We start from the raw sequence: 20,392 nt of genomic DNA on the forward strand, positions 1-20,392 counted from the left end.
GTCAAAGAATATTCGTATCAGCTGCTCCCGGAAGAGGAATATGGTCATTTCTTCTCGTCAGAAGGTAAGTTGACGCACCCCCTTCCTTATTCACTTTTATCTATGTTTCCGGGGGGGGGGGTAATGCCCTCCCCCCTTCCCCTTTTAAAGAGCTTTAAGTACGGTTGAGCATCTCTGACGGACACCTCTCACGAACACTTAGGCCCCATCCACACTACGCCGGAGAAATTTGAAAACGGCGTTTTCACTCTGAAAACGCATCAAATGTTTTCCGTCCACACTACGCCGGAGAAATTTGAAAACGCAACAATCAGCGGTCATTTTGGATTTGTGTTTGAGGAAAACTCGGTCAGGGAAATCACTTGATTATCGTGACGTGATCGTTTTCGGAAGAGCTCCGTTTTCAAAATGTTTTTCCTCCTAACTAAAACGCAAAGCCGGCGTTTTCAGATTCCTCCGATTTGAAGAGCGTTGTCAAAGAGCTCCGTTTTCATGACGGATTAGTGTGGACGGTAAGGCTAACCGTAAAAATAGAGTTCCCAAGCAGCCCAAAGAGTACCTACTGACAGAAGGTTTCACTGTGTATGCAGCAATGTTACTCATTTTACCGGCAATCCTTGCTCGTGGAAAAAGTATCCACACAGACACTATGGTCCACTGCATACCATAATGATTCGATTTAACTTTGACTTTCTGATAGGCGCGCTACTCTAATTAGCGCTGCGTTTGGACCTAGAAAGCACCCTATCTCATATAACGCGTCTCTAAAATCGGCCGATACATGTGTTCTATTGTAACTAATCTTACTGGATTAGATTACTCTTTACTACAAATGAATTTGCTTTGTATGGATAGCACTATTGCGTAGCTATCTGTACCAATTCACCGCTTTTACTTTACACGTCTGTTGGACAGCAAGTCCGTTTTCGAAAATTTCATTTTTCCCTTTCAGAAATGTGTAAGGAGGGAATGTTACAACAAATGTTGTCGAACGTTTATAGTGGTCAATGCACTTAGCAAAACCTGTAGATAGTTCTCAGGCATGCTACTTAAACTGAACGAAACGAGTATTTTAAACATAATAGGCTTAAAAATCCCAACTTGTGGGAGGCTGACCAGTTGGCTATTTACAAGCTTGACTGATGAGTTGAACTAAGGTCTCCCGAGAAGTGACGTTTGCCATTCGCTTCGTTCGTTTGTGCGTGCTCGAATGCCTTCGTGTGCGTTCGGTATTTCGTTTCTTAGCTTGAATGGTCCACGAGTTCGTCCCTAACTAATTTCTTAACAGCTCCAAGTTGTCTCTCTTGTGCAAATTTATGAATGCATCATCCCAAACAAGCCCCCTATCTCGATCATTTCCAAATATTATAGTACTGTAGTATCTACATTTATTAATACACTCCTTTGTTGCTAGGTTACGTGGTGCGGTGGAAGTATTGTGTGAAACTGACAGGCGTGAAGACATTGAAAGGCAAACAGTCTCGTTACGAAGATGTTGGCCGTGACAAAGTCGCTTACTTTTTCTGGCAAGGAAAAGACAGCACTCTGAACGAGAAAGGAACTGCCGCGCTGATGACTGTTGAATTGGACTCTGATAAAGGACCACAGGTATGACTTTGTTCTAGTTTATTCGCTTACTTGCTCGCTCCTTCGGTCGTTCATTCGTCCGTTCGTTCGCTCGTTCGTTCGTGCCCTTGTTCGTTTGCCCTGCTCTGTGCCTCTGTACTTCTGTTCCTCTGTTCCTCTGTACTTTTGTACTTCTGTACTTCTGTTCCTCTGTTCCTCTGTTTCTCTGTTCTTCTGTTCCTCTGTTCCTCTGCTCCTCTGCTCCTCTGTTCCTCTGTTCCTCTGTTCCCCGGTTCTCCGGTTCTCCGGTTCTCCGGTTCTCCGGTTCTCCGGTTCTCCGGTTCTCCGGTTCTCCGGTTCCCCGGTTCCCCGGTTCTCCGGTTCTCCGGTTCCCCGGTTCCCCGGTTCTCCGGTTTCCCGGTTCCTCGGTTCCTCTGTTCTTCTGTTCCTTTGTTCCTCGTTCGTTCAACCAAGTGAGAAATTAGATCAATATTTTGTCCAAAATCGCACGGGTTAAAGTTCAAATTTCGAAACAAACACAAACAACATGAAAGGCTAACTCGTTATAATGTCAAAACCAGATATTCAATTTTTTGTCTTTTTAGGTGCTGGTCGCTCAAGGCAAGGAACCTCCTTGTTTCACCAGATTGTTTGAAGGAAAGATGGTTGTTCACTTAGGAAAGTAAGTCCTAAAACAATAGATTAAAAAAAAATTGCTTTTATCTAGGTGTTGAAACGTGAAAAATAAGTAGATAATATCATAATTGACTTCATTATCGCATTAGAAACGAATATTGAGGATTTTTGGTTTTTACTTTTTGTTTACTTTGTAGGAAAGACTCTCAAGAGGAAACAGGTACGAATTTACTTGTTAATAAAGATTTTTTTCAAGAGCATGTATAATACAGTAAATTACAGTCTGATTGCAACGTCGACGCTAGTCAGTTTAATTTGAGTTAGCTGGGTAGGCGGAGAATCAAAGTAACTAAGGCCTCGTCCACACTACGCTGAATAATTCGTGACGAAGACGGAGCTTTTTTTGGAAACGCCGACTTTGCGTGTTATTGTGGACGAAGAACATTTTGAAAACGGAGCTTTTCGAAAGCGATGACGTCACGATAATCATGTGATTCCCCTGACCAAGTTTTCGTCAAACACAAATAAAAAATGACCGGTGATTGGTGCGTTTTCAAATTTCTCTGGCGTAGTGTGGACGGAAAAAATTTGATGCGTTTTCAGAGTGAAGGCGCCGTTTTTATATTCCTCCGGCGTAGTGTGGGTCGGGTCTGAGTGCGACGTTCGATAAATTGCACGTGCGTTGTCTCATTTGCTCACTGATTGGTGGAGAAACAAAAAAGTTGTAAAAATCGATCTTAAAGCCTCCTCTAAACTTGCATTCATTTTTATCTGACATATTGCTGGATGAGGAATGTTTAGCCTTCCCTAGCTCAAGTATTTTACCCGAGATTTCAGCCAGTTATTTCTGGCCGGTTCATTCATCAAAACATTGTTCATCAACAAGTTCATCGTTTTGTGTGTTTCTGTACTATTTTATAAAGACGATTAATTAACACGCTTCTTTCTTCGTTTCGTTTCGTTTTGTTTTTTGTTTGTTTGTTGTTGCTGTTGATGTTGTCGTCAAGGAGATGGATCACTGTTCATTGTGCGAAATGAACATCCTGAAGAGGTCTATTTATTACAGATACCAGCAAGGTGAGGTTATCCATATAATAACTCAAATTGGAATATAGATAGGACCCTGTGTGCGCTCTGATTGGTCAAAAACCCATGTTTTATCAGAATATAAAACATAGAAAAAGCGTGTTCTATTGTTTTACGCCACATTACCTCTATATGATAAAGCAAATGAAGAAGCCTAAGCCGTGTATTACACTGTGATAAAACACTCCGGATATTTGAGAACACTCGAGAAATGCAGAAAACACTCGCCTGCGTCTCGTGTTTTCTAAATTTTTTTTCTCGTGTTCTCAAATGCCCGTCGTGTTTCAGAACAGTGTAATACACGGCTGAGGCTTCTTTATTTGGTAAATATTCTCGCATTTTGAGTGGTTCTTACATATGATCTATTGAAGGACAGACGCATAGAAGACGTCACTAACACTCTTTTTTGTTTCTTAATTATATAAAACAAGTAGATTCAATATTACCGTGCGTCTGTCCACCTGGAATGGCTGATGCGATGCTAAGAGCTGAAGACAATATTTTGTCTTTTTGTTTTTACAGTTCATCGTCTCTGAGATCCCGGACATCGTTTGTGGTAGCAGACAACAAGAAATCTATCTTGCACGCTTGGCACGGGTGCAAATCACCTTCTTCTACCAAACAAGTCGCTGTTAGTGCTGCAAAAAGACTTAAAAAATGGTAAGTTTGAAACCTTGGCGTTTTAGCGTTTTCTAGGCAAGGAAACGAATTTCGCTCTTAACAGACGTTTATCGTATTTCCCGAAGTGTTTCCGATAATTTTGCTGCTCTGTCGGAATTTGCGTAGACAATCCGAAAATTCACTAAGACCTATCAGCATGAGAGCAAGTGTGGTCTCTGACTCACTAAGCTCAACTCCAGTCCCATTTGCTTTCAGTCCACTGGTCAATGGGCCATATCCGAGTAACCTTGTGCCTCATTTTCTCTCATTTTCCCTTTTCCCTCATTTTTTTTTCCTGTCCGAAAAAAGGTTTAATAAGCAATATTCCAAGGAATATAAAGCCAAAGAGGTTTCTGAAGGAGAAGAAAGCAAAGACTTTTGGAACGTTCTAGGTGGAAAAGCAAACTTTACGTCACTTTCTGCAGGTTTGTATTGTTGTACAATTTTGTGTATTTTACGCGCGAGTTATCCAGGGTTTCCACGGTTCAGGAAAAGGTCAGGGAAAAAAATATTCTTCAAGGGGAATTATATTTTTATCAGGGAAAAGTCAGTGAAAAGTCGGGGAATTTTGAAAACTGATGTCTGTGGCAACCATGTTATCGCAACTCCTTTCTGTTTGTAAAAGATGAGTCTTGAGTCAATATTGAGTAAGAAGTTTTGCCGTTCTTTTTGCAAGTATTAACAATATTTCTTTATTTTATCGCAATATGCAAGCTACACCAAAGTCAATACCTGGCTCCTCAATATTTCTGTCAGTCTAGATGATAACTAACTCTTTATAGCAGTTTTCAATTTAGTGTCGTCAAACCAAAACCAACTTAAAAGTAATCACTCTAGCCAATGACAAAAGGCACAGACAATCCAATGAACCAATCAAAACTTGAAGTAATTACATGTAGCTGACGCGGAGCGCGGGAAAACGTGTGCGAGAGAGTCACAATTGGGTTTGGTTTTACTTCTGATTGGGTGAAAAAAGTGGCGCCTCTTTTTAAAGCCAGTCGTGTAGCGAAGTAATGCAAAATCAATGACTTTTCGACACTGAAAAAACCCGCTCTATCATGTTTGTGCATCCATTTTTTTTCCAGATTCAAAGAAACACGAACATACGATGCGCGTTTTCAACTTAAGGAGTACAAGTGGTTCGTTTGAGGCTACTGAAGTGCTGAACCCGGGTAGATCAGAACACACCACGCCTTATCCGATTCTACAATCACAACTATATACGGCTGATCAGCCAGGTAAGAATTAAATGCCAGGTAATAATTAAATGTTCATTGTCTTGCGAAAGAAATTGCAAACAAAAAATGTTTTAGTCTTATGAAGATCAACTTACACTAAGCCAAAGCAATAAGCGTCGGGAGTCAATGTTGCCAGTATTTTTAGATATCATTATTTGTAACTGTTTCGGAACTTGACCACAGCTTACTTTACCCTCGTGGTCGATGGAGATATTTACTTTTTTTCATCTTTAGCCCTGTTCATGGTGGATGCTGTTCATGTGATATACCTCTGGCATGGTTGGTGGCCGCAGAGTGATGAAGATTCAGAGTCCAGAGCCTCTACCACAGGCTCCGCGGAGACAAGGTGGAGTAATGACAGACGACTGGCAATGGAGACGATCAAGTCTTATGCTGAAGGTATAAGCTTCTGCTGCACCTTAGTCTACGTGAAGCCGTACCCACCCCGCCCCAGGTGGAAGAACAGCCCGTTTTTCCTCGGGGTGTGGGTCCGGCTACACGTGGGCTACTGCACCCTAAGCCAAGGTGTTACTTTCTCGAGGGAAGGCGGGATAACTGAAAGTTAAGGAATGGGGCAGGTACTTGTAGCGCTTAAATGATCTGCTAATATCTAGGGAATCCGGACAGGGAGATGAACTGGGATTCTGGGGAGATACTAGCGAGGTTTGAATGAAGTGTTGCTTTGATTATGGGAAAGGGGTAATATCCTTTAACCTGGAGATGTATCGAGATTCAGAGATCTAAGATTCTTCATTCATTTGTATGTTGTTAACGGCGGGGTTTACATGTTGTGGTTGAATGATGTGCTACCTGGGCGGCGAGGGGGCATAATTGGGAGGTTTGGATACTTTGTTACAAGTTTATTAACTTACAACGGGAATCTAGTTCTAGTTTTGGGGTTGAATTTTATCCTCCCATGGGATAACAAGGGGGAGGGGGAGGGGGAGGTCACGCAACGGAATCACGTTGAGAAATCAAATTCAGTTTTCACTTATTATTTGTTGTTGTTGTTGTTTTTTTGTAGAGTTGAAGCGTGACTTTTCGCAAGTATTTATTGTGTTTGCTGGTTTGGAACCGAAGTCTTTCAAGAATCTTTTCCCATTCTGGGAAGATCGGCCTGATGTGGCCAAAATAAACCGAGCGGTAGGTTAATCCGAAATTCTTTAACGCAAAGATTCAGTTCCCAGACCATCGAATCAGTTGGTCGGAGGCCATGACTTTAAATCCCATTGAAGCCCTTTTTCCCAGGCCCCTTCGCAATTCTTATTGTAAACACAACACTCTTCCACTTCAAACGATATTGTTTTGTAGAAAAGCCCTGGAATTTTCTTGTTGCATTTGCTTTGATTTTGTTTAGACTGGTCGACTTGACGGCGATACGTTGAAGGTGGAAACAGAACTTGCCAAGCTCTCCAGGTTTGTAAAATTCAGAAAAGGGTTTTGTCGGGCATCTATGTTTATGACGATAAAGTGATTTAAATTAGTGCACGCTATTCAATTGTAATTGGTGTAGCTAGCGTACTTGGTCATTGCGGTGTGTTCTCAGGCCAGGCACTGTGAGTACAGTGCCTCTCTCCACCCGACTGTGTAAATGGGTACCGGTGAAGGTAATGCTGGGGCTAACCCTGCAATGCACTTGCATCCCATCCAGGGGGGTTGAAATACTCCTAGTCGCTTCATGCTATAGAAACCGGAATAAGCTCCGGCTGCATGGTCCACTGGCCTGACGCAGACTTTACCTTTTACCTTTCGAGGTGGGGTATGTTAGTGGCCGTAGCTCGACTGTACAAATTATGTATTTTGAATTCTAGGACGGAATATACCCTGGAAGAATTGAAACAAAAACCTCCCCCTGAAGGAGTTGATCCGTCCAGACTTGAAGTGTATCTAAATGCTGACGATTTTCAGGTAAAAAGCTCGACAGTGTTTTTCTTTTTATGCCTACGTTAAGGTTCTTTCTCCTTTCGTTCGTTGGTTCGTTTGTTGGTTGGTTACGTTAGTGTGTTCGTTCGCTGATTCGTTTTTTCGTTACGTTCTAGCGTTTATTTGCTGGTTCGTTCGTTCGTTACGAACGTTCGTTCGCTGACTCGTTAGTTCGTTGGTTACTTTCGTGCGTTCGTTATGAACGTTACGTTACGTTCGTTCGTTCCATCGATCAACTGTTTCTTTCTTTGATTGATTGATTGATTGTTTGTTTGTTTAAGAAAGGAGCGAGCGACGGTAACAACATATCTATATTTTCCACTTTGCAGAAAGCGTTTAATATGACCAGAAGCGCATTTGATGTTCTGCCAATGTGGAAGAAGACAAACCTCAGAAAGAAAGCTGGTCTTTTCTAACTTCTTGCCACGAAATTCCAGATATTTAATTCGATTAGTTTATAAGAAATATTGTGTAATTTTTAATGAGATCATTTCAGTGCTGTTTGCCTGTGTTTTTAAAAGCTAGAGTGACAAAGGGAAACCTTTTAGCAAGTAAGTTTGCTGAAGTAAAAGCACAGTATAAGAGGTATTAACACGCACAATTAGAACGACCATTCGGTGAGAAACTGGCAAACCTCTGGTAATACCCCACCGGAGGATTTTAGGGTTGAAATAAACCCAGGGAGAACAAATCCCCGGTTACAATCCCTGTTGCAAATTTATTGCGAATTCATATGCCTCTAAAAAGAAAAATATCGGCGTTTGAATGAGTGCATGCCTTTCTCTAGAAATGAGAAGATACGTATGAACTTTATTCCTGTTTTGAGACGATTTGTAATCTCTTCTAGATAATCCAATTTAAAGGCTTCCAGTTAATTTGTTTGTGTTGATAATCTCAAAAGGAGAGAAACTCGAAAAAAGTGAACATCTTTCTTGAATTAGGAAAAACCTGCGGTTGTATCGGAAAGGTTTCTGATGACAAATGTTTTGGCAACGGACATCTTCTTTGCATATGGCTTGCAACGAAAATCACGGAAAGTGATTTTTTATCATTATTATTTTGGATGAATAAAATTTTCTCGTGTGGAATGACAGGAATGTGAAATTTAAATTGATGAATAGAAAGCAACGTGCAACAGTGCGATAATTTACCAACAGGAGGTAAATTTTTAAGATATCTTGAGATCTACTGAATTAAGAATAATAGTAGTTTTCCAATTGTGGCAGTAAAGTAATAAATTCAAACCGAAGGGAAATAACTGCGGTGTTAAAAGGTACAAGAAACATGCAACTGATTAGAAGCGGGGGAAGAGTTGCTGACGCCAAGACGCGTTTTGCGGTGATTGTTTAGGAAGGAAATGCCTTTACGCTGATTGGTTTACGTGAATGCACGTTGCGGGATGAACCAACTTCAAAGCGATGCAACAGCTTAAGTAAACTGAATGGGTAAAAATTCAAAAATAATTGTGAAACAGCTCTTAAAAAATTAAACAGATGAAAGAAGAGACGTAAGGCGTGACAGATATGCGTTTGTCACTATTAGTCGTTCACAATAGTGTGCAGAGAGAGCAGGGACTCGAAAGTACTGCAGACTTACATCGGGTTTTCTTTACTACACTCGATAATTGGTCTAAAATAGTCACGCCACCCTTTCGTACAATCAGGGTGATACAAACTTAAATGTGACTTAGTCACGCTCGTTTTCCCGCACTTGGGGCCGGTCACGTGTATTTCCGTTTTGTTTTCACTGTTTTATTGCGGAGTTTGTTGCGATAAGCCTCTGCCACTGATTTGTCTTTGGTTCGAAAACCGCTCTTTAGTGAATGTTCAAATCCAATCAAATTCAAAGCCGGTGATTAATGAGTTTTTTGCTATTATTGTTGTTGTTGTTGTTGTTGTTGTTGTTGTTTGGGTGTTGAGTTTGATTTACAATAATCACGACAAAACATTAAGTGCGAACTAGCCCACTGAAAATTATCGAAAATTAAACTCCCAATTTTGCATTAAGAAACAAATTAGTTTATTAAATTAACCCAAAACAAGGTCGGAGTTACTGCTAATAGTGCACCATACAGTGTACCTCGGTGTAGAAACTTGTGAAGTGTTTCTTTGTTTTTGAGCCATTTTTGTTGTTTTAAGTTTTTGTAGTTTGTTTTATTTGCGTCTCTGTGAATTTTACGACAGTTTCTTACACCGAGGATGAACCACGTAATTAATCTTTAAACTGTGAGAATAAAACTATAATGAAGTACAGCCATCAAGTTGTATACGGTTTTGTTGGTTTTACGGAATTCATTGAAAAATGGTCTACTTTGAAATCTAACCGAAATGGTATTTCTGAATCTTAGTGTAGCTTTTTTTTCTGGCTTCTGAAGATACTTGGTAATTTCAAGCTTCGAAATTTTAACAATTGAATAAAGAGAAACGTGTCCTATTACGCTCGTGAATGAGATAAAGAATAGTCTACACTTTGAAACTGACGGCGAAATGAAATCAGCATCAGTGTTAATTTACTGTTGTGCAATTAAATGAAATTCCAAGCAATTGATTGTAATCCCACGTGATTAATTCAAATGTCATGCGATATGATGCAACGCAATTATGAACATAATTGGCTTAGAGCAAATCAATTGATTCCAAACAGTGTAGAAACTGGGTTGAAATTGTGTGCAAAAAGTTAAAGTTGAAATTAAATGGCATTTATATTATTAACAAGTAATCAAATGATTTTTCGGGCTGCAATTTGGAATAAATAAGCGATCGTAAATTTTTGAAAGACTGCTATGGGCTCGTGCAATATTTTTTAGTCATTGAAATATTTACTCGTGCTTTCTTATTCCAAACTGCACTCGAAATCATTTGATTACTTATACAAATTGCATGCATTTAAATTTTATTCTAAGAATTTTGTATTAATCCGGTATAGAGCGTTTTCACTCACGTGGCCAGCAGCCATGCAAATTTATTGGAGCAAAAGAAATTGTGTACAGGTTTGGTTTGGGACACCAACATGGCTACCGTGACATCATGTGAAAACCCTCTATACCATAGTAGACAATGTAATATCAATTTAATATGATTCCATGCTGTAGATTCTACTGCCAGTAAATGTAGTTGTATGCAAGTAGTAGTTGTAACGTAAGTTAATGATATTTAATTTCATGCCCTTAAAATTAAATCACCCATAACTCGTAATAATTGTAAAACTATACTGCCAAATGCAATGCCATATATCAGAGCGGTTTTCACTTGAGTGTCGAAAAGTAATTGGCTTTGCACTTACTACACCACACGATTGGCTTAAAAATCTCGCGCCACTTTTTCATCCAATTAGAAGTAAATTCAAAACCAATCATGACTCGCTCGCACGCGTTTTCCCGCGCTTTGGGTCAGCTACATGTAATTACTTCGAGTTTTGATTGGTTCACGGGACTGCCTCTGTCCTTTGTGATTGGCTAAAGTGATTACTTTGGTTTTGGTTTTATTGCATTCAGCTGAAAACCGCTCTAACTGAAATTAGCTTCTGGAATCACAAATTTTTCTAAAACTAGAAGGCAAGCGGAGAATGCAGAGTAGAAGCTGCACAAAGGCTTCACATATACTGCGCAATCCATCGCAGGTTAAAAGCGAGTATAATTTCATGCAATAATGAATTTTCGGGCATTGTTACCCGATCTCCCAAACAAAAAGCCAGACTTTGATCACCTAGGTAGTATATAGTTTTTAATAACGATTTATGTTATATTTTGAACTGTGGTGTATCTAAATAGTGATAGAGAATTGACAGTTTATACCTCTAAAACAATGTGTAGGTAGGAAATAATTTTATTTAGAAGTGAAGAATAATTTGATGCGAGCTTAATATTCAAATGAAACAACTCTTGAGAAGATTTGCAAATAAAATGCGTCTCGAACTCTGTCTTCCTTCTTTTTTGTGGGTGGAGAGCATACTCGTACCCAGTCGCTATTTAAAAGAAGGTTGGATACTAGAGTGAATTAAGGCGCGCAGAGTGTCATAGGAACGGTCGAAAAAGTCCAGTCTATAAATTAAATAGATACTGGATACAAGTCTAGCTGGGAAGGTTATTTCAAATTAACACTAGCGTTTTTTAACATTATTTTATCTATTTCTTATTATTTTATGTTCTCAACACTGACATTTCACAACAAAGGAAAATGCGTTTCGCTGTTATCATTTACTGTTTCTTTAGTTTCCACCACAGGACATCCATGGAACCAGTTCGCCTGGATGCACTTTGTCAGCCTCATACTAAACTATCACTTCATTCACTTACAGCGCGACTACTCAAACCAAGGCCGCCCGACAAAACTTTCTACAAATGTAACGAATATAAATGGTGGAGGTTAACAATAGTTTTCGAATAAATCATCCATGTAATTAATTAAGCCGTACATTACAAAGGCAACACATTATTTAGTAAACTGCCAGTGGTCAATTTGCAATGAGTTTGTTCAAGTGGCCTTGGTCGGAGAAGTCTCAGTGTAACACCTGAAAAAAATTAGGAAAAAATGCAGCTTGCTACTCGGTTGAGCGACGAACTTTGGGTCAAGAAAAGAGTAAGCTTACAGCTTTTCCCCTCCACAACTAACAAGTGGATCATTTGATATACACCTTTGGGTCACGCGCGAAAGGCGAAACCGAGTGTACGAGTAAACTCGCCCCTGGCATGTGAGGTCTAAAGGAAAGCTTGTTCACAGGGTACTATCGATCCGCAGTCGATGTTTTGGTGTGTGCAGCCGATATTGTGATAGCTTTCAGGGTCTTCTTGGAGGAAAAGCGAAAACCCTGGAAACGAGGTTGTTTATGCCAGAAAACCAACGGATTTGTACGTCATCATGTCAACGACATTTTTGACAAATCTTGATTTAGCATGGATCGCAGCTAGAGATCATTTTATCCTAGCGAGGCTAAAGTTTACACAGGGACGATGACAAACAGGATTCTGCGTACTAAGTAATGCATATGTGGCTGATCACTTCTCAGAATGTTTTTTTCCGTACTGATTCCGTACTTATGAGAAACATTTACAACCAGAGAGAACCATTCCAGTATTCATCTCTGGTCTTGACGCATGACACATGGGGCCATCCCGCCAAGTGTAATTTTATTGAATGAAGGTAACAGGTACAAAAGGTTAAGAACTTTCTTAAAATGAATAATAGGTGGTTTTATTTCACCACGCCGTCGTTGGTTTGAACAGAATCATCAGTGCGTTACATTGCCGTGATGCGCCTACTTTAACAGACTCTTGACTGTTGTTGCGCAGAAAGGCTGTAGATTCTGAGGAGTGACCCAGTTTTCAGATGTGGTTGTTGTGTTCGTCATAGGACGGGCTGACAAAGATGTACTTTCTGATTTGCCTTCCTAAAACAACGTTTCAGGAGATGAAGATTTCGTGGAATTGCAAAGCCTTGGTTACACCGAGACGAAGGTTACTTCGTTAAAGGAAGAGGCTTCATAATTTACAAATGTGTTGTCTGAGGAAGTCTGGGTTTTTTACTAAACTGAGTTCTGAATCTTTGGTTCTTCGAGATTTCCTTTTACAGTTCGGCGTGGTAAACAAACAAACAAACAAACAAACCAAAAAAGAAATGAAAAAGAATGAAAGCGATTCCATGTCATATAATTTCAATGGATATTTTACCGAAATTGACGGTTCTGTTAGCGCCAGGGACTCTTACACCTTTGTGGACCAAAAAGCAGCTCAAGTCTTTGTAATTAGTGCTCAGGACGTAGATGTTAATGTAAGATGTCAATGTAAAAATCAAGAATGCAAAACATATTGATTGTTTAAATCAATGATTATTCTACATCATCAGTGTTTAAGACGAAAGCCTTTGCCAGAATTACTTAATACTGAAACAGTCCGTTTGTACAGAGACGTTCCTGAGACGCGTGCCACAGGTCGCCAGAGCAAGAAACTGACGCGTGGGGGTGGTTGGAGGAGGGATTGTCAACTTTCAATTTAACCTGCGATCTGATCGCCGGTTACCTTCGATTCTGTTTCTCTAGTTGGTTTTACTGGCGGAAGACTTCACGTCATAACGTCTAGAAATTGCAAGGAGAACCCATTCTCACTGAAACGTTCCTTGTACTACTCTCTACATCGGGGAAGGCCTCCCAGGGGTGATCATGATCATTTACTTCAAGGGTACAAGGGATATTTTTCGAATTAATTTGAAAGAACAAGGGATATCTTAACTATTAAAAGAAACTTTGACAAAAGATTTTTGGCAACAATGGTAAAGCAAAGGAACATGCGAGCCCCCTTCCCCCACCCTCCTTGGGAGGTCCTCATCGGAGAAACCTCAGCCCAACTTTCAGAGAGAACGTTTCGACAGGTAACATTAAGACAATGTTGTTCGATTTCACTGTCGCACAGTTTCTTAACTAGAATGATCAATAAGCTACTCAAATACAGCTTTCAGCTTACCACAGCAACACAGCACAGACACGTAGGGGCCAAACCACCCCCCAAATGTTTCGTCAGTTCTTGGGTATTTCACATTATTTCGGATTACTTAAAAAGTATTGACTCTTTCTACACCAAACTTAGCAGATGATCAGATGACCAATTGCCAATTATATTTACGTAAAAAATGTCAGTAAATGTCAAAGTTGTGACGTCACAGTGAGACGTCATGTCTTTTGCCACTTTTGAAGTTTTTGATATGCATATTTTTTACAATGTGTTGGAAAGAGCACATCAAGGGGAGTTGAAACCTGAAAAAATTTTGTCCATATCATAAAAATTAAATGAAATATGGTATTTTTAAATATGAAAAATTACTCTGCAAAATATAGGGTCCCTCCCTTGAGAAAAATCCCCAAATTGGAGCCGTAATTTTGTTCCAGCAAATGCAGCTATGTTTCACATGTGATGTGCCACATGACTAAAGCAAAAATAAAGAATAAAATCGAGATAAAAAATTATCCCTCTAGCGTTATTGCGTTAAAATTAGTTTTGTTACGTCATAACATGTGACATCACCCGTTTTTTTTTATTTTTAATACCAACCTAACAAAGCGGAAAGTCAAATTTCTAAAACCATACGATTTTTGACAACATCAAGCTTTCTATTTTTCTAGATTATTAGCCTTCTTAGAATAAAACCGAAAAAAATAAACCAGAGAGACTGACTTAAGAAGGACAGTATGGTTAAGCAAATTCCGGGGGGGACAACAACAAAATATTTAATTTACCATATCTCAAAAAATAATCATCACAGCAAAAAACGGTTTTCAGTATTTTACTCCTCGAGTCAAGGCCTTTCCAATGACATAATCTTTAAATCAGATTTGACAAAAAATTCTAGCACGTTTTGGTGACGTCATCAATTATGACGTCATAATCTGACATTTTGTCACAACTTCCAAATTAAAATAAACTGGAGAACAAAGAAAGCTCATCTGCCAAACTTGGTTGAGAAATATATAAACCAAGCAAATATAGCCTTCATGAAACATTAGGGGGGTGGTTTGGCCCCTACGTGAGATCAAACTGAACAACAGCATCAAGATTCCTGCCAGGATCCCTATAACAAGGGCCGGAGAATCCAGGCTCGCTGGAACTTCCTCTCTCCTGGACTCAGACCTTTTTTCTTCCTGTTCCGCTTGCTTTTTCCATGTTAATAACCGTTTCCCTGATCCATAACAACGAATTCCTGAATATGTCTTCATTCCAGGACGCACGACAGCCGTTCCATGTGGCGATGGCCTCTTGTGTCCAGTCCCCCCAAGACTTTGCCTAGATTTCTCTCCGCTACTTACAGTGTGGTCTTCAGTTGGCAGATCTTTGACATTCGCCTCCGGGGCGTTTTCATTTTCAATGCCCGGTGTTTTTGTTTCATGGAAAGACTCTGGTGGACTATGTTGTCTTTGGAGTACGTTTAGTAAAGTTCTGACTTTCGTCCTATACAGCACGCTTGTACCAGTTTTCCGAGGCTCAGTAATCCTTTGTGACATCAATATGTCGAAATAATTAGAATCAGAAACCGAGGAGACCAAGGTTTGCAAGAAATCCTTCTCGGCTACAGTAGTAACCGGTGAAGCTGTGACTGAAACATAAAACAATGTACATCCATACTTCATTATATAAAGTTTCAATGCAAATGTGATATTGTATCGTGCGCGTCGAAGTGCTTCCCTGTTTTCCCGAAGACCACCAAACGTCATCCGAAGGACTGCCAAAGTTCACTAAATATCACCCAAAGTTTTCCAAAGATTTTTTAAAAGGAAGTTATTTGATTAATTTGAGACGTCACGAAGGTCACCTGAGGTATTTTACTGATTTTTCCGGTTTAACCGAAGATTTACCTCCGGGAATCTCCCGAATACATTCCGAAGATCTTTGGACCCGGCAGTATATTTTCCTAACATTTGATGTATCGTGTGATCTATATAGAATATTACATTAGCCCCAATTATTAGCGTAAATAAAATTGTAACCGTTAAGGCAAATCTGACCTCGTTTCAAAAGCATGCAACCGCGGCGCCAACCGCGGCCCGAAGTTATGCGTTGTAAACTAGGTAAGTCTCTTGTTACAGACTGCATTGCAAATAAAAAGAGACAACTGACCTGTTGTGCTGTTGTCTACGTGCACATTTCTTTATTTATGACCGGGAAGGACCAGGAACTGCTGGGAAAAGCTATGAAACCGACACCGCGGAAATACGTTTTTTGGGGCCCGATACAGTATTTTGCTGGTCAGCGGTACACCTTAACAAAACTACAAAATGCCTGCAAGTTTTACAGTTATCGCAGCGAGTCTTGTCGACAGTGAAAAAGATACAAAACTTAGAGCGCACACTGTAAACTTAGCTTTTAAACTCCGCTCATTTGTTGGATAGTTCTCAGTTAATATTATATATTGTGCCAAAGCCAAACTGAACTTGCACACGGTGTGAAATTGTTGTTGTTTCGTGAAAGTTCATGCTCGCAAGGGGCGAGCCAGTGGCAATTTACGTTACGATGTGCGCTAAGACTAAAACTAAGCAGCTTTTGTGTTGCTGTAGCGGTGTTATGAGGACATCAACTTCTCAAGTTTGTTGAATTGATGGGCTTGAACCGTGTGAATCGGTATGTCAACGGCATTTCGATCAAATTCGTCGGGAAGACAAGCTCGTGTTCGTCCACTTGTTCGATTGGGGGCACTCGCGTAAGTAAACACGGTCATCCTGTCTCCACTCGGTATCACCAAATTATGGACGAAGTTGGCCGAAATCGAAGCAGTGCTTCGTATAAATCTTGGACATGTTGGTGTAACAAGTGTAGGACTGAATCCCAAAAAGGGTTCAAAATCTGGCCTCAACTCGGGGAAGAATTCACCGAGGTATGTTTTATCATAAAATATCCAATTTCAATTATACTGTACTTCAGTAAGCTTGAGGCTGGCGAAAATAAAATTTTAAATTTTCATGTTTATTATTGTTTCTTTGTTTCTCGTCATAATTTCGAATTGTTGCAGTTCTGTATTTTGCTTTTAGCTTCTCTAAAGTGTGAAAATTATTTTAAACTAGTTGCATAGCTATTAGAGTTTAGAAAAAAAAGTTATTTAGCTATTAGAAAAAACCACAAGAAGTACATGACATCTGATTATCTTAAGATGGCAGAAGACATGGAATACAAAGCTGTTAAAAGGGTAATTAAAAATACATGCATATGTTATTGCAAGACAATGAAATTACCATAAGATCTGGGTAATAACAACTTCCAATTAAAACTCAATAAATGAATTTCATTTTTAGTTATAGATAGGCTATCCCCCCTGTATTCACACAGCAATCTTCTGATTGAAAGGCCACCCAGATAATGTCTGACCACATTACCTTAGAGCCTGAGACTCTGCATAACTTTCTAAGATTAATTGTTTACATATTACTATTATCTGGATTTCCCAATAGAAAACTTCTTCTATTGTACATTTTTTTCTATTTTGGCTCAGCAAAATTAACAAATGTTTAACGCCAAAGCGTGCACTATTGAGTTATGGATGCACACGGGAGGTTGCTAAGCACGAAAGAAGCGTAAGAGTCGCACGAGGCGATAGCCAAGTGCGACTCTAGCTTCTTGAGTGCTTAGCAAACCTCCCAAGTGCATCCATAACTCAATAGTGCACGCTATGGCGTTTACCATTTGTTTTATAACATAACATTGAGACATTGGAACGACAGAAGTCCTTTAATTGAGCTACATCACACAAAAATGTTCATGTAGCCTTACATGACAAGAGAAAACAAGCGTGCCAAAATTTATTCATGACAACTGACTGCACACCAGTAACTCGACAAAGTTTCATCTTCAGACAACTGTGAAGACAATTTCGCATTTCTGGCAAAAGAACGTCGACCATTACTTTGGAAACAATGTCTGTCAAAAGATTTGCTTTGTAAACATCAGCACACACGTCAGCAGCATACACCCATGGGCAAATAGTAGACGCTAAATTAACCAATCAGAGCGCGCGCTTTGCTTTAGTTATGTTATAAATCCTTTTAGAAACTGTCCATGGATGATTTCCACAACATCAGTGCCGTAAAAACACCGAGAGAACAGTGACCAATGCTCTCCATATGGCAACTCCTCTCCTGAACATTCAGCCATCTGTTGATGGTGGGGAGAGGCAGGGGGCAGGAGCCCGGGAGAATAGGGGGCAAGAATCCGGAGAGAAATGCAAAATGCTAATTTTTGTCATTCATTAAGGCTTCAAATACTTTCAAAAACAAGAACTGAAAATGTTACTGGACTTTCATTTAGTGTCTTTAGAGACTTCTAGGCCGACAGGCGAAGAAAAATTCACCCTTGGGCTCAAAATGAGGTCCAAAATGAAACCCTTTGACAGTGGTTACGTCATAGGTCATTCACTTGAAAGACATGGGTAAGAGTAGCAAGGCTGAAAACGAAGGAAAAGGAAATGCCCAAGGGGTGTGCAGCTAAATGACTAAGATGTGTTTTGAGTCTCTTAATTTACAGGGGGCAGGAGCAGGACGAACAAGGGTGGGAGTCAAGAGATAGAGGTATGGGAAGTGGGAGGTTCTGACTCCGCTGTCTCTTCCCCCACTTGATGCAGTACCTTGTCCCTAAGTAAAAGGTAAAGTCTGCATAAAGCCAAGTGACCCATCAGGCCAGGCTTATCTCGGGTTCTGTAGCATGAACCGACTAGGAGTATTTCTACTACCCCCTGCCGGATAGGATGCTAGTCGATCACAGGGTTACCCCCAGCATTATATTCACCAGTACCCATATGTACACCTTTGTGGAGTGAGGCACCGTGAGAGTAGAAGTGTCTTGCCCAAAAACACAACACAGTGTCCTTGACAAGGGCTCAAACACGGACTGCTCGATCCATTGCTGAGCGCACTAATCACAAGGCCACCGCACCTCCCACCTTGTCCCTTAGGCCTAACCTTAACCCTAAACCTAAAAAAAGGAGTCTGTAGATTTCAGTCAAGTTTATCTCTTTTATCACTTGTGTATTTGAGACAATTTCTAATTTCTTTGCTTTCCGCCATTCAGTTTACAGTACCAAAGCCTGATTTTAAGTGATTCGCAATTATTGACAGAACTTGTTTTTGCAACTTACAACTTCAGACTTTGCACAAAATTTCTCACCGGAGAAAAGCAATGTTGTAGAACTTAAGTGATGAACTAAATGCAATAAATATTAATTTGTAAGAAATGTATCTGTTCTTCAATACATGCTTTTGTGTCTAGTATCTGAGTTGGATGTAGCGAAGATATATTACCAATGGTTTGTAGACGACAGTAAGCGAATTCAGAGACACAGTGGCATAAACAAACCCACTTGTTAGCCAAATATCACAGGAAAAAAAATAAATACATATAATTATATAATTTATTGCCATCAGGTGCTATAATGTCTTGTAATAAAGTGGTTACAAGTTAAGTAAGAATCTTACAGAAGGGAGGATGATACAATATTATGACTAAGGGGATCATAATTAATGTCATATTGATTCAAAGCACGTGATATGTACATGTCTGATTCATTAAGCACATACAATGTAAAAATAATTTATTTTGTAGTGATTGAGCAAAGCTCATCTGAATTAAATTAAATGAAAGGAAAAACAACAACAGTCAATTATTTATATCAGTTGATACACTGCACATATAAGATAGGGAAATAGAAATCGAAAAGCTTCAAATGACTGAGTAAACAAAATAAACTAGTGGGTTTCATTGAAGAGTTGATTACTGCCTCTCTGAAATGTTGAATGTCTTTTCAGCATCCAAAGTTGTGAAACTTGACCACATCCCATAAGTGGAAGCGGTTTCGTGTAAACAAATTCAGGTGTTTGGGCATTTTAAAATATTTAGTTACCTGTGCATACATGTACAAGGAAACGGTCTTGAAAATTTCCATGTACTATCAACATGTAATCGATGTAAACAAAAAAGACCTCAAGCGAGGAAAAATGATCTATGAACCGAACATATTGAGCGGTCTTGAATGTTTTCAGTATTTCCAGCGTTCGCTGCGGCCAACAAATCACAATATTTTCGATCTCTACTCCCTTCGCAAACGCCACCATTATATATAAATGTAGGCTTAAACAATCTTTAATGATAGAGAAATATCTTGTGAATGAAATGAACAAATGTTTTATTCTGACAGCAAACGGCAGGTACAAAAAAATTATTTCACCTGTTCCAAAAGGCGCAGAAAGTCAGAAAGGTGATAGAAACGCCAATCAAGCCAGTCTTTAAAGACAAATTCTTATCAAAGTTTCTTTGACGCGTTGCGAAATATAGTCTAAATGAACAAGCACCACATGTCGGCGCAAAGTGAGTGTGAATAAAACGGTCCCGACTTACATGTACCTTAACCATTTCATGCAAATTACACTTGCAATCCAACTAGTCTTCAAAATCCTTGCAAAAGCTTCATACAGAACCAATCTTCTGCTTTGCTGGATACCCATCGTGTCCATCGTTGTTTTCGACAATTCTGAGGCGAGGGCGACTGAAGCAACACGATCCAGGCTCGAGTCAGCAAACTACACATTACTCCACACAAAATGACTCCCCTGTACCCCTATTCATTACCGGAACATTGTTTGAGTATTAAAAACCCATTTAAGGACGTCAAACTCACCAATAACGAGAAGTATCAAGGATATTTTCGACCTTAAAACGAACCAAAATACTGATCTCGGAGAACTGATCGATCGAAGGACAACACAGCCTGATGGTGGTGACCACTGACCAGTTACGGTGACGTCAAAAAACGTATTTCCGC

The 20,392-nt window shown here is 39.7% G+C and overlaps 1 protein-coding gene and 1 long non-coding RNA gene across 6 annotated transcripts in view; one reads left to right on the forward strand and one right to left on the reverse strand.

The window, feature by feature from the left end:
- LOC110048837 (uncharacterized) overlaps nt 1-11,022 on the forward strand; it is a 30,018-nt gene extending 18,996 nt beyond the window's left edge. For all 5 annotated transcript variants that reach the window (XM_020754616.2, XM_020754619.2, XM_020754617.2 and 2 more), the window contains 13 exons: nt 1-64; nt 1,415-1,608; nt 2,172-2,248; nt 2,400-2,422; nt 3,210-3,279; nt 3,811-3,948; nt 4,258-4,373; nt 5,034-5,186; nt 5,421-5,585; nt 6,211-6,329; nt 6,544-6,602; nt 6,998-7,094; nt 7,439-11,022. The exon at nt 1-64 is cut by the window's left edge and continues 86 nt beyond it. In XM_020754616.2, coding sequence (XP_020610275.2) covers nt 1-64; nt 1,415-1,608; nt 2,172-2,248; nt 2,400-2,422; nt 3,210-3,279; nt 3,811-3,948; nt 4,258-4,373; nt 5,034-5,186; nt 5,421-5,585; nt 6,211-6,329; nt 6,544-6,602; nt 6,998-7,094; nt 7,439-7,525 — 1,362 coding nt within the window. In that variant the 3' untranslated portion in view covers nt 7,526-11,022. The remainder of the gene's footprint in view (nt 65-1,414; nt 1,609-2,171; nt 2,249-2,399; nt 2,423-3,209; nt 3,280-3,810; nt 3,949-4,257; nt 4,374-5,033; nt 5,187-5,420; nt 5,586-6,210; nt 6,330-6,543; nt 6,603-6,997; nt 7,095-7,438) is intronic.
- LOC149095941 (uncharacterized) lies at nt 10,565-20,391 on the reverse strand. The gene is made up of 2 exons (XR_016204658.1): nt 15,709-20,391; nt 10,565-15,187 (listed from the first exon to the last, which is right to left on the reverse strand). It is a non-coding gene; the product is annotated as an uncharacterized LOC149095941 (long non-coding RNA).
- Between the last annotated feature and the right edge of the window lies 1 nt (nt 20,392).

The sequence above is a fragment of the Orbicella faveolata genome, unplaced genomic scaffold, assembly GCF_042242905.1.
Source record: "Orbicella faveolata isolate gen_17 unplaced genomic scaffold, um_ofav_v1 contig_48, whole genome shotgun sequence".
Taxonomy (NCBI): domain Eukaryota; kingdom Metazoa; phylum Cnidaria; class Anthozoa; order Scleractinia; family Merulinidae; genus Orbicella; species Orbicella faveolata.